The sequence below is a fragment of the Lagenorhynchus albirostris genome, chromosome 20 (assembly GCF_949774975.1).
Source record: "Lagenorhynchus albirostris chromosome 20, mLagAlb1.1, whole genome shotgun sequence".
In the NCBI taxonomy this organism is placed as follows: domain Eukaryota; kingdom Metazoa; phylum Chordata; class Mammalia; order Artiodactyla; family Delphinidae; genus Lagenorhynchus; species Lagenorhynchus albirostris.
In genome coordinates this window covers 15,654,522-15,668,283 of record NC_083114.1, presented here as the reverse complement: position 1 = coordinate 15,668,283, position 13,762 = coordinate 15,654,522, and the positions used below count along the sequence as shown (strand labels likewise).

Below are 13,762 nucleotides of genomic sequence, written 5' to 3'. Positions count from 1 at the left end.
AGTTATAACCTCCGTAAGCCTTCATGTCTTTGGCTGTGAAGTGGTGTTTCAGTTATGGCTACATAAAAAACTACTTCAAATCTTAGCGGCTAAAAACACCAACTGTTTTATTCTATCTCATGATTTTGTAGGTCAGGAGTTCAGATGGGTCTTGGCTGGATGAGTCTTCTGCTCCACGTGGCATTAATTGGGTCACTCAGTGGTATTTAGCTGGTGGCTGGGCTGGGCTGGAGGGTCCAAGATTGCTTCACTCTGGCTCTCCATGTAGTCTCAGGGCCTCCCCATGTGGTCTCTCCAACAGGTGGTTGGACTAACATGGAGGCTCAGGGGTCCAAGAGTGGGTGTTCCAAGACAAGAAGAGGAAGCTACTTTTAAGGCTTGGGCCAGAAAGTGTCCCAGTGTCACTTCCACCATATTCTATAGGTCAAGCAGTCACAGAGCCTGTGATGGGAACAATGACCAAGAATTGGGAGCTATCTTTAATGTGACAAAAGTAGGGATAAAAATATTTACACCTAGGACTGTGAGGATTAAAGTAAATAATGCATGAAGAGTTTGATTTATCGGGAAGCTAATGAAACTTCAACCACAGGGCTCCTTAATTGCACAATCTCTTCCAAATCCTAGCACTTAATTTTGTATTCACAATTTTTCTTTTCCTTTTCTTTTTTCTTTCTCCTTCCTTCCTTCCTTCCCTTCCTTCCTTCCTTCCTCCCTCCCTCCCTCCCTCCCTTCCTTCCTTCTTTTCTTTCTTTCTTTCTTTCTTTCTTTCTTTCTTTCTTTCTTTCTTTCTTTCTTTCTTTCTTTCTTTCCACCAGGTCTTAGTTGTGGCCGGAGGCTCGTCACTTGCAGCTCCAGGGCTCTTTAGTTGCAGTTCACCAGCTCCTTAGTTGCGACACATGGACTCCTTAGTTGCAGCTTGTGAGATCTAGTTCCCTGACCGGGGATCGAACCTGGGCCCCCTGCATTGGGAGCACGAAGTCTTATCCACTGCACCACCAGGGAAGTCCCTCTTTTCCTTTCCTTTCAGAGGCCACCCCACAAATTGTATGGGAATTAGGCCTGGGCTTCCCTGGTGGCACAGAGGTTAAGAATCCGCCTGCCAATGCAGGAGACACGGGTTTGAGCCCTGCTCCGGGAAGATCCCACATGCCGCGGAGCAACTAAGCGCCTGCACCACAACTACTGAGCCTGCGCTCTAGAGCCCGCGAGCCACACCTACTGAGCCCGTATGCCACAACTACTGAAGCCCGCACGCCTAGAGCCCATGCTCTGCAACAAGAGAAGCCACGGCAATGAGAAGCCAGTGCACCGCAACGAAGAGTAGCCCCTGCTTGCCGCAACTAGAGAAAGCCTGTGCACAGCAACAAAGACCCGACGCAGCCAAAAATAAATAAATTAAAAAAAAAAAGAATTAGGCCTTACAAATCCCAGCTCTGTCCCACATGCATGCAAGAGTACTCATTTAGCACACTGCCGTGCACAGAGGGAGCCCTCACTCCAGGGGCCCTCACACCCTAGGCAGATGCCTGGTCTATACCCTCTAGAATCTCCAAAGGAAATGAGGCTGGAGAGAGGGAGGCCAGCAGGGGGAGGCAGCATTCCGGATGCCCAGCTTGGTCTAGGAGGCATTGAAATTCCAGGGCCGAAGGCCTGAGACAAAGATCATAATGAGACAGGAAGGTGGCATAGGAAGGATCCATTTGCATGACAATAATTGAGCCAAGAATAGAAAGCTAGAGGGATGCAAGGGTGAGGCTGGCAGCTGAGCCGGGCTAAACCTCACAAATCATACTACCCAGCTCTGCTCTGCAGGGGAGGCGGGGGCTCAGCCCTGTGCCAGGTTTTGGGGGTTGGGAGGAGTGGGGAGAAGGACAGGGCCCAGGGAATTGTGGGAATGCTGGCCAGGTTGGACTTTGCTTTACTCCTCCTCCTTCAGGCTGGAGCCCGCCTCCGCTTGCCTTCTCCTTTGTATGTGGTCTCTGAGGCTGTAGGGCTAACTCAGTGGGCAGGATGGCTGCTCAGAAAGATCTCTATGACGCCATTGTGATCGGGGCAGGCATCCAGGGCTGCTTCACTGCGTACCACCTGGCCAAACACAGGAAGAGGGTCCTCCTGCTGGAGCAGGTACTGTGTCCCCTCTGCACTCCTGACCTCAGGGACTGTCCCTTTCTCCTCCCCCAAGAGGGTTTTCTGTGGGGTGAAGGCCAAAGGGCCTGATCTTCACAAATTCTATGCAATTTGTAGCTTAGCTGCCTGGTGTGTTTCATGACAATGCAAAGAAAGTTCCACCCTCCCTAAGACCCAGTTTGGGTTTCTAGGCACATTTCCTCCTTTTGCTGCCTCCCAGATCCTGCTCTTGACCAAGAAGCACCCCAGACCCCATTCTCTTCTTTCTTCCCACCCAGTCTCTTCTGTGCCAAAATGGTTGCCCTGGCCCAGAAAAGTAATCAGTTCTGCTTTGGGTAACCTTAAATAGAGATAATTTGCCTAGAGGGAAAGGCTGATTTGTCAGTCTAGGAGGTAGGATTCTTCCCTGCATATTTCTGGCCTCTCACCCTGGAACCCAGCAGAAGCTTCTGTTTTTTCTGCCACCTCTGGATAATAGCAGCCTCCTTGTTTGATACACAGGAAATAAGACTTAGGTATTTTTTTTTCCTTATAGAAAAGTGACCCCATGAAGTGCAGGCTACTGGCCACTGTACATATGCCTGGGCCCTGTATATCCGCAGCCTTCCCGAGGCAGGTGCACCCAGCCCACCTTCCAAAGGTTTCTACCCTCCCATTCTGCCTAAATCTATCCAGGCTGGTTTTGGTTTATTCTTCTTGGTAATGAGCTGGATTGGTTAGAAACCTTTTTCATTTCTCTATCAGTTTTCTCAAAGCCTGAGGGATTCCTCGTCCAACCTTTCAGGAAACACTCCATCTTTTGCTAAATCTCAACATGGTTCTCTTGTCCTGAGCAATCTGAAACTACAAAGAAAGAGTCAGCATCAGTTTTCTTGTGCATAAAAATGAGGAGCCTAGGGCTTCCCTGGTGGCGCAGTGGTTGAGAGTCTGCCTGCCGATGCAGGGGACGCGGGTTCGTGCTCCGGTCCGGGAGGATCCCACATGCCGCGGAGCAGCTGGGTCCGTGAGCCATGGCCGCTGAGCCTGCGCGTCCGGAGCCTGTGCTCCGCAACGGGAGAGGCCACAACAGTGAGAGGCCCGCGCACCGCAAAAAAAAAAAAAAAAAAAAAAAAAAAAATGAGGAGCCTAGACTAGAATGATCTCAAAGGTTCTTTCTGCTTCTCCATGAGTCTAAGTGGGGCAAGGTTGCAGCAGGATGACTGAAGACTAACTCACAGAGGGACTTCGGGAAGTGAATGATGTTAGCAAAAAGGATGCCTGAGTTAGAGCTACTGAAGAAATTCTATCCTGAAGCCAAGTCAGTAACTTGGCCACAAAGGGAGACTGTATGGAAATATTTGAAGAATAAGTGTTCCTTGTTGACAGCACATGATGAGTGGGCTCCGAAAGGGGAGGGGTGACAGCTGCAGTTGTCTCTTGTCCTCCTTCTCCAGTTCTTCCTCCCGCACTCCCGAGGAAGTTCCCATGGGCAAAGCCGGATAATCCGAAGGGCGTACCCTGAAGACTTCTACACCCAGATGATGGCTGAGTGCTACCAGATATGGGCCCAGCTGGAGCATGAGGCGGGAACCCAATTATACAGGTTGGGTTGGTGGGGGAGAATCCCTTGGATCGTGGGGCTCAGCACCTGGGGGTGCTTTTACTATGCAAGAGGGCGGTGCCAGGAATACTTGACATGCAACGGAGGGACACGGGGCCTCCGGAAGTGCCAGACACGTGGAAGCATTCTGCTTGCTGTCCTCATGGTCACCCGACAGGTCCAGCTGGCTCTTGACAGTCTCTGAGTTCCAGGGCTGGGGTTAGACCATGTGTCCAAGGCTTGCAGAGGTTGTTTGGGGAAAACTGCTGGGAAGACACTGGGCAGATGCTCAGAGCTGGAGTTTGTATCTACATCTCCGTGGAACCGTCAGAGAACCTCTCAGGGCAGGGATTGAAATAGAGGAGAAGGCCTCTGCCTGATTCTTTATATTCCTACTAGTATCACAAACTTTAATGCTGGGTCCTCTCCCCCAGAACAACCCTTATAAATCCATTTGATTCTCTGAATACCTCCTCCCATAGGAGCAAATGGGGATGCTCCTCAGGCTGCATTGCTGACCAGGGAGTGAGCCTGCAGCTATTTTCTCTGTTGCCTGCATGGCCTTCTCTGACCCTTAAGACCCCCCCTCACTGACGTTTCAAATATTCATGGGGAAGAAGGCAGACAACCCAGGAGGCAAAGAGAACTTTTACCAACCATGCTACCATCCCTCCCGCCTTCTCTGTGGCTCTTAACTGAACTTCCTACAAAACCACTGCTCTACCCTACAGGGTGGCAGTTATTTTAATGGCCAGGAACCAAGAGGTTACTGTTCTGTTGCAAAAACACCATTAACTTAAGAACAAAGTGAAATCCATTATGCAAATACAGCTAGGGCAGCTAATTACAGATTTATTCCAGACGCAGCTAATACACCCAGCACCCAAATAAAGGAGCATGTCTTGCTGAGGCGTGGCCTGGCAAAGGGACCTCTCTCTGTCAGCCATCTGTGAATACTGCTGAGTATCTTGTGTTAAAAGAACTGCTGAGGCCTTAGAGGGCACACTTCATCCCAGCAGATAAGGAGGCAACTAGAAGATGTTTGGAAAGTGTCTGGAATCTGTCAGAGGGGAGACAATTCTGGAGTCAGACAGGCTTGAATTTGACTTTGTGCTCTACCTCTTACCAGCTGTGTGACCTTGGAAAAGTTTCTGTACCTCTCTGCGCCTCATTTTTCTCACAGGGCTTTGTGAGGATTAAACGAGACTCTTGGCACTATGCCTAGCACTTTTGAATAAATGGCAGTTCCTGCCACTTATTCTGGGTCAGCTGTATCCTATCTCCATTGAGCAAGGGGGGAAGAAAGGCAGAAGGAGACAGATGGGATGCAGCAACCATGCACATCGAGGGGAAGGGCTGCTGGAGAGAGGGAAAGGGACCCTTGGATAGGAGAATCTCATAATCTCACAATCCCTCTCTTTGGCAGGAGGACAGGAATTTGGAAGGGCTTTGGAACCAGGCAGCGCTGGCTCTAGATATCATCTTGCTCTGACATATTTAGCTGTGTGGTTTGGAGCAAGCTGTCTAACCTCTGTGAGACTCAGTTTTCTCATCTGTAAAGTAGGGGTAATAATATCTATTTCCTGTGTCTGTTGTGAGGATAAAGTTTGTAAAGGGCTTGCAATAGTACCTGACAAATCATCATCATCATTATCATTATCACTGCGTGTTTTAGTGCTTAGAATGAGAAACTAAGGCTGTTCTAAAAGTACTCGATCCATGTTAACTCATTTAATTCTCCCCACAAACTCATGAGAGGGTTGCTACTGAGTAGTCAGGGTCTTAACCTGTAGTGCAAGTCACAGAATTACTCAACTTTCAGTCTAGAACAGGGTTTGTCAAACTTTTTCTGTGAATGGCCACATAGTTTTACAGGCTTTGCAGGCCATATGGTCTCTATCGCAACAATTCAATTCTGCCAGCAACTCAACTGTGCCATTGTGAAAGCAGCCACAGATAATATGTAAACAAATGGGCATGGCTGGGTTCCAATAAAACTTTATTTATGGACACAAATTTCAGATAATTTTCATGTCATGAAGTATTCTTTGGGACTTCCCTGGTGGTCCAGTGGTTAAGAATCCGCCTTCCAATGCAGGGGACATGGGTTCGATTCCTGGTCAGGGAACTAAGATCCCACATGCTGCAGGGCAACTAAGCCCGCGTGCCACAACTAGAGAGCCCGTTTGCCGCAACTACAGAGCCCACATGCTCTGGAGCCTGCATGCTACAACTAGAGAGAAGCCTGTGTGCCACAATGAAAGATCCCACGTGCCACAACTAAGACCTGATGCAGCCAAAAATAAACAAACAAATAAATATTAAAAAAAAAGAAATATTCTTCTTTTGCTTTTTATCAACCATTTAAAATTGTAAAAACCATCTTGGCTTGTGGGACAGACAAAAACAGGTGATTTGGCCCCTGGGTCATCGCTTGCTGCCTCCTGATTTAGGAAATACCACAAACTGGTTACCTTGTCCATCCCCTGTTTCCAAACAGGTTCATGCCTAAATCATCCCAGGTCAGAAGGCTGCTAACATACATTTAAAGACTGGGACATATCATAGCTCCTCTTAAAAGACTATCCCTATGCTTTACAGCCCCAATTATGGAAAATGAAGAGTAAAGTGAATGTTCTTTGAAAAATCTTTGAAGTTCTATATAGTGCTAGGCATTATTATTGTTGTTGTTATTATTAGCAAGTCCTTTCTTATGGCCAAACTAATTTACTCAGGCACACTAATTTATTTGGTTCTTTTACTTAGTAGAGACACAGAACAGATACTTCCTATTCCAATTCCTTTAGCTTTTGTTCCTAATTCTGATTTTCTAAATGATTCATTAGCTGTGTGATTCTTATTCTCCTAGGTTCTTCTGGAAGAACCAGCACAATATCATAATTGAACTGATAGATATGAACATATTAACTTAATGATATTTGATGATGATTTAAAAAAAAAAAAACCTTCAGGAGTTGATAAGGTGGTTGTCCAATTCTCTTCATTCTGTTCTGCTGCTTCCTGTGACAGAGGCATACTAAATATGGGTGGCTCAGGATATTTGCATATATTCTGGGAACAGACGATGACACATGTGTCAGATCACAAGGTCTGAATCTTTTGTGATGTGTACAGCCAGGATGCTGATACCAAGAGCAAATCCCAGCTCTGTGGCCCATCTCTTTCCTGCCCCACCTTCTCCCTTTGAGTCCTACTATCTAGCTCCTGACCCGGGCTGCCCCTGCTTAGCTGACAATATCAGACAAGATCACAGCCGTAGGCAGTATAGCTGCTGCCAGAACCTGGTGGCCCCCTGCGCAGCTGCTGCTTCCTGTGTCTGCGAAGTGTCTGGCTTGTCAGCCACATCCCCTCCCTGGAGCAGTCTTTGTTAACCAATTCCACCTCGGCCCACTGAGCAGAAGATGAAACGCCAAGAGCTCCTCCCAAACCAACAAAGACAGCAGCCATTACCAAGTCCCTGTTGGAGTCTCTTCCCCAAGGTGACTCTGAGAGCTGGCTTTCCTGGCACTTTTAACCCAGAGCGGGGAAAGCTGGAGCTTGGGATGGGAGATGGCAGATGCAGGGAGAGCTGTCTGCCCCTCCCAAATCCTCCCCACTCCATCCTGCCTCCTGTCCTGCTATAGTAACTGGTGGAAATCCCTCATCACCAACTCCCTACCTCATGTCTGAGGCTTTAGTTGGGCCATAGAGAAGTCAACAAGGCCCTTGGGAGGAATCTTCGATTATCTCTTCCTAGGGCCGGATCCAGCTAGGGTTGGGAGGAAGGCACAGTTAGTATCAAATGCTCTGAAGGTGTTCTGGGACTTGGGAGCTGCACTCTTTCCAGGGATCCCCAGCACCCCGGCCTCACTACAAGGTGCCGTCTTTCTAGACCAGCCCTGACCGCTCATTTCCTGGTCTTTTTTTTTTTTTTTTCCTGCAATGCCCTTGTCCCTTCTCACCCTCCTCCTCCCCAAACTTCGTAGCCTGGATCTGAGCAGAAAAAGAGGAAAGGGAGGCCCAGAGCATAGGGGTGAGAAATGGATGCAGAATGAGCAGACTGTTTATTGGGATCTAGGAAAAGCCATTAAGAAAATAAGTACTTAAATGATTTTCAATCTGCGCATGGAAGTCATCTATCTTCATACTGGGGGAAAAAGGCCCATTCTCTGATCCCGGTTTTGATTGACTGCTTTCCAGTTCTCTAAGCATCTCCCACAGGAGCCTCTCACCTATTTCCCATAATGACAGGCCTTTGCATTTCCAGGCAGTGTTTTACATTTATTTCCGATTTGCTCATAATGGTCAAAAATCTCTCTCCGATCCAAGGCATTTCTCTGGCAGTGCATGGTTTCCCTCAGGCCAAATGGTTCAGCTGTGATCCACGGAAAATGAGAATTTCCCAAACGCACCTCCGGACTAAGGGAGGGTCCAGCATCACAAATTCAGATGGAAAATTTCCCACTGTTAGATCAATATCTGGGCTGAGAAATAAATGCCACAGGGGCAGAGAGCTGGAGCAAAATGATTACAATTGGCACAATTACATTCACCAGCAGAATCAACTTGCTGATTACTCCTAGGGATAGGGAGCTCCCGCTTCATCCACCGCAGGACGGCTTGGGAATTAGAACATCACTCAGCATTTCATAATTCAACAGATTTGCCCGTTGCTTTGGCGTGAGTTCATTTCCTCCATATAGTACATTCCTGAAAGAGGAGTTCTTATTTCAAGGAAAGAAGGAAGGAAGGAAGGGACGAAGGGAGAAAGGAAGGGAAGGAAGAGAAAGTAACTGAATCTCAGAGTATGTGAGAGACCAAGGCTAGTATATTGCAGGCAGAGGTTAGAATATGCTGCTCTGGAATTTCCGGGCCAGGGATCTGACATTGTGACTGCTAAGGTGAGGTCTTTCCCAGAATTCTACACAGCTACAACCTCATCAGGTACAAAGGGCTCAAGAACGTACGCTTGGGTGCCTTAATTATCCTGTTGACCAAGGAGTTTACTAGGCAAATTTTCATTAACTGAGAACCAATCTGAAGTTCTTTTGGGGCCACAGGAAAAAGACGGTCTGCTGGCTAGTGGGGATTTCTACAGCATCTTTCCTCTGTTGAGCTTTGAAGAGGCAGAGGCGTTCACTGCTTTCTCACCAGTGGTGAATGCTGGGTAGGCGGGGGCCATGGCAAATGGATTGGGCATGCTGCGTGGCTCTGTGTACTGACACTGGCCCCAGGGCCCGCTGTGTCCCTACCCCCTCCCAATCTTCTCTTTAATCCCCCCAACCAGATAATGTGGGATTTGGAAGCATGTAATATCCATGAGACTCCATTATAGGCTATTACGAGCTTTATATACAGTACCTGGGGGATGTGTCGGGCTGATGCTTGTCACTGTGGCTGCTGAAACCGAGAGGGACTACAGGAACGGTCCCAAGGGCCAAAGTGACCCTTCTATTGTTTTGATCAGTTACCCCCAAAAGGGAGCTCTGATCTCTTGTGACATAGAGATGGAAAGCGTTAAAGAGGAACAGCTCTCATTCTCTTATGGTGGAAGAAACACAGAGGGATGTATAGGGAGAACAAAAACATTAATCGCTGAATTAATTGCTGGAGTCCTAAGAGGCCATCTCACCTACTGGGGTTTCTGCATGAGGGCACTATTGGCATTTGGGTGTGATCTTCCTGAGCATTGCAGGTTTAGCATCCCTGGCCCCTGCCCACCAAATGTGAGTGGCAACCCCCAGGCATTGTGACAAGCAAAAAAATGATCCATGCCATTTCCACAACTCCCCTGGTGTGGAACCACCAACAGTCCAACAGTCATGTGTTACAGAGGAGGAATCTGGGATCAGCGAGCAATCAGACCAAGGTCACAGAGGGGATGCTGGGACTGGACCCAGAGCCAGAGCTCCCAACTTAGGACCCTTTCCACAAAACAGGCAGCCTCTGAGAAGGAACTGAGAGATAGATCACAAGAAGAGACAAAACATTATATGACAAGAAAAAGGAACAGGGAAAAGAAACAGCAGGGAGTTGGGGAGGGGAAAAGGGATAAAGAATTGAGATCAAAACAGTGAGTGGGGTCAGGGGACTGGTGGAAAGGGAAATCTTATCAAGTTCATTGAACATTTACCACCTTCTAGGTGTGGAGATAAAAGAGGACTTAGGGTCTCTGACCTCAAGGGCAGGATGGATCCTGATGAGGGAAGATGGAGGGATAAGCAAACCAATAGTGAGAGCCAAGGGCAGACTTGGGGATGGGCTGGAAACCAGCACAACAATACTGGACTGTTACAACAGAATGTAGATGTCTTTGCCTGTTTTTTGAATGTGAGGCCAGGACTCCCCTTGATGCCTGGTCTGGGCCCCTTGCTGAAAAATGACAGAGAAGGCCCAGGGCCTGGACGCAGACTCTCACTCAGGTGTCTTTTTTTTTTATAGGCAGACTGGACTACTGCTGCTGGGAATGAAGGAGAATGCAGAATTAAAGATAATCCAGGCTACTCTGTCTAGGCAGGGAGTGGAACACCAGTGTCTTCCATCTGAGGAACTGAAGCAACGTTTCCCCAATATTCGGTTGGCCAGGGGAGAAGTGGGGCTCTTGGAAAAGTCTGGAGGAGTTCTCTATGCTGACAAGGCGCTCAGAGCCCTTCAGGTGATACCGTGCAGCATTAGGGGCACTGCAGCTCCTGCTCTGGGCATCCTGGGTCCCCATCAGCCATCCCCTGACCCCCAGTTGGATGACAGCCTTTGCCCTGCCAGCTTTAGTCTTGACTTTTTGGACTGGGCAGTTTTGAGCCTGCTAGGCCTCGACAATATGGGAGAGGAGGTCTAGATTCTGCCCTCTCTTTTCCGCACCCGATGAAGGATTCTTTGTCCAGGGTGAACCACGTACATAACTGATTTGCCCTTTCCTGCTCCTGCCCTTTCAGGATGCAATTCGACAGCTAGGAGGCATAGTGCATGATGGAGAGAAGGTGATGGAGATAAAACCAGGGCTACTGGTCGTGGTGAAAACCACCTCCAGGAACTACCAAGCCAAGAGTTTGATCATCACAGCAGGTCCTTGGACCAACCGGCTCCTCCATCCCCTGGGCATTGAGCTGCCTCTCCAGGTAAGGGGAGCTGAAAGCCTGAGAGGTGGTGCTTAAGAAAAGAAGCCTTGGACCCAGATGGACTTGAGTCTTCCATCTGCCACTTGCTAGTGGATGACTTTGGGCAAATTTCATTCACCTTCACCTCACTTAGCCTCAATTTTATAACCTATAAAGTGGGGACTAGGGCTGTTGGAGAATTAAATTAAACCATATATATATATATATATATATATATATATATATATATATATATATATATATATATATATATATATAAACCTAAGGAGATGGCCTGGCCTATAGTAAGCACTCAATAAACGAGGTATTATTAACTCCTGGAGAGAGAGAGAAGTAGGCTGGATGCAGTTTTGGGAGAAGATTAAGAATAGGGGAAGAGACAGATTCACCAATTTTTATGCATCATAACATAATGTAACATGTAAATGACACAAGAATTGAGTGAAACAAAGATGGGTGAGTTAATCAGGGCATCTGGGCTTATATTAAAGGGCTACGGGACCCCAGAAATGCTTTCTCCCTTCATTTCCCACTTCTTCTTCCTGCTCCAAGACCCTGCGGATCAACGTGTGTTACTGGCGAGAGAAGGTTCCCGGAAGCTATGGTGTGTCCCAGGCCTTTCCATGCTTCCTGGGCTTTGGCCTGGCTCCTCGCCACATCTATGGATTGCCCTCCGGAGAGTACCCAGGGCTGATGAAGGTGAGCGGAGAGGCCAAGAGAAGGCTAATAGGGGCCCAGGCAGATTTGGGGCAGCTATTCTAACTTTCCTCTCACCAGACTCCCTCGGATCCCAGTGGGCAGGAGCAGGAACGGACTTCACTATTCACTATGCGCAACACAAGACCCCTGGCTGTCCTGGAGCCCTTCCTTTGCAATCATAGGGTTGGCGGGGGAATGGCAAACTCATATGGCAACAAACAGCATCTGTCAGGACTGGGGAAGGCTGGGATGATGGATGGGGTGCATTCTGTGTACAACCTGCCCCCTGGGTTGGGGGTGGTGTGCAGGAGGCCAGCCATCCCAGCTCACACTGCTCTGATTGGGAGCCAGGTCTGCTATCACCACGGCAACAATGCAGATCCTGAGGAGCGGGACTGCCCTGCAGCTTTCTCAGACATCCAAGACGTCCACATCCTGAGCTGCTTTGTCAGAGATCACTTACCTAACTTAGAGCCTGAGCCTGCTGTTATGGAGCACTGCATGTACACGGTAAGGGTCTGGGCAACTGGGCCAGGCTCTCTTGCAGCCCTGGAGAACAGGGGAATGAGACAGACTGGCCTTGTGCTGCTCAGGCTGGACTCTACCTGACCCCTGACACAGTATGTGACTTGAAACAAATGAGCTCATTCCTGCGGGTCAGTTCACCTCCACCAGAGAGGGCCCACTAGAGGTTATTCGTATTCTTTTTCATTAGGAAACTAGGCATACGTCTGGCAGTCCTTCACTATGTTTCCCAGAAGAGCTCTAAAAGAGTTTTTGGCAAGATGTTCTAGTTGAGCAGGCCTTAGGGACAAAGAGAAGAGACAGATGTCACCAGGGCCTGAGGCGTCTTTGCTAAAGTTACTTTACACGCGTTAACTGAGCACCTACTGTGTTCATAGCTCTACATGAGAAGAGACAGATGGACAAATGAGAAAGACTGGCGTACCCTAGGGCACTGGCATGCACAAAGCATTCCTGTGCCCCATTCCTATTCTTTCTGGAAAGAAATCCAGCTGAGTCTCCTCCCTTCTGAGCCTGCAATTCTTCTTCCTCCCTCTATCCTCAAAGGACACAGGTGTGATTGTTTCTTTCTAGAACACCCCTGATGAGCACTTCATTCTTGATCGACACCCAAAGTACGACAACATTGTCATTGGTGCTGGATTCTCTGGTGAGCCTGAGCAAGGGAAGACGGGGTGCCTTAAAGATGACCCACCTCAGTGCCAGGCAAAATGGTGTTTTTCATGCTTTTAGTTGGACAGAGAGGGGCCAGAGCATAGACCTTGAGTGTATAAGGGGGTTAAGAGGGGCTATCAGAGAAGAAAGGGTTCTCATGGTGGGAGGCAACTTCCAGCTTTGGGATGCGACCAATGGGGAGGTTAGCTCTATCTGGGGACTGTGTAGGGGACGTCCAGGGAGTCCAGTACCTATCTCTGAGGATGCCTGACCACCTGTTCTCCTTTCCCTAGGGCATGGGTTTAAGCTGTCCCCTGTTGTGGGGAAGATCCTGTATGAATTAAGCATGAAATTAATGCCATCCTATGACTTGACACCTTTTCGAATCAGCCGCTTCCCCCGCCTGGGCAAAGCCCACATTTGACTGGCCAGCTGCTTCCCTTCTGTGCACAGGAGCTCGGAACAAAGCCCTCTTCTGGGAAAGACTTCTCAGAGGAAGGAAGTGTCTGTGAGATGTTATCCTTTTTTCTTGCCCCTCTTCAGTTCCCCATAAACACCAGCTGATTGAATTTACCTTCTTTCCCTAGCCAGCTCTCCAATCCCACACTTTTTTTGCTTCAGAAGTTAAATCAGATATTCTATGATCACAGAGTAGCAAGAACCTTGAAGCTGGATGTCTCAATAAGGAGGGGGCATAAGGACTGGCTCAGGAGACCAAAGCAGTTGTTAAAATTCTCTTCACTGGGGCATCTGATGAATTTGGGATAGATTTGACTAAGGCTGCCTGGGGGAGAGCAAATAAGATGATCTGTAGACCACTAAGGCCCTTGGCATTCCTGTTCATAAAACTAGAGCCACCCTCTATCACAAACTCCTGTAAAATTTGGCTCATCTTGGGTGCACAGTAAATGTTTGTTGCAAAAAATGTGTTGAACAAACAGATAAGTAAATGACTGCATTGCATGAAAGCCTGTGGTGGGCTTTATTTTCCATGTGACCTTATTTCTTATAGACTTTAACTGTCTAAATTAGCACCACAGAATCCATTACCCCAGGACTC

At 48.2% G+C, this 13,762-nt stretch overlaps 1 protein-coding gene across 1 annotated transcript; it reads left to right on the top strand.

Moving 5' to 3' along the window:
- Window positions 1-2,013: 2,013 nt before the first annotated feature.
- PIPOX (pipecolic acid and sarcosine oxidase) lies at window positions 2,014-13,126 on the top strand. The gene is made up of 8 exons (XM_060134505.1): window positions 2,014-2,127; window positions 3,564-3,712; window positions 10,151-10,364; window positions 10,642-10,824; window positions 11,377-11,523; window positions 11,875-12,033; window positions 12,622-12,697; window positions 12,996-13,126. Exons 1-8 carry the CDS (start codon window positions 2,014-2,016, stop codon window positions 13,124-13,126), a joined length of 1,173 nt encoding a protein of 390 aa, XP_059990488.1.
- The last annotated feature ends 636 nt before the right edge of the window (window positions 13,127-13,762 follow it).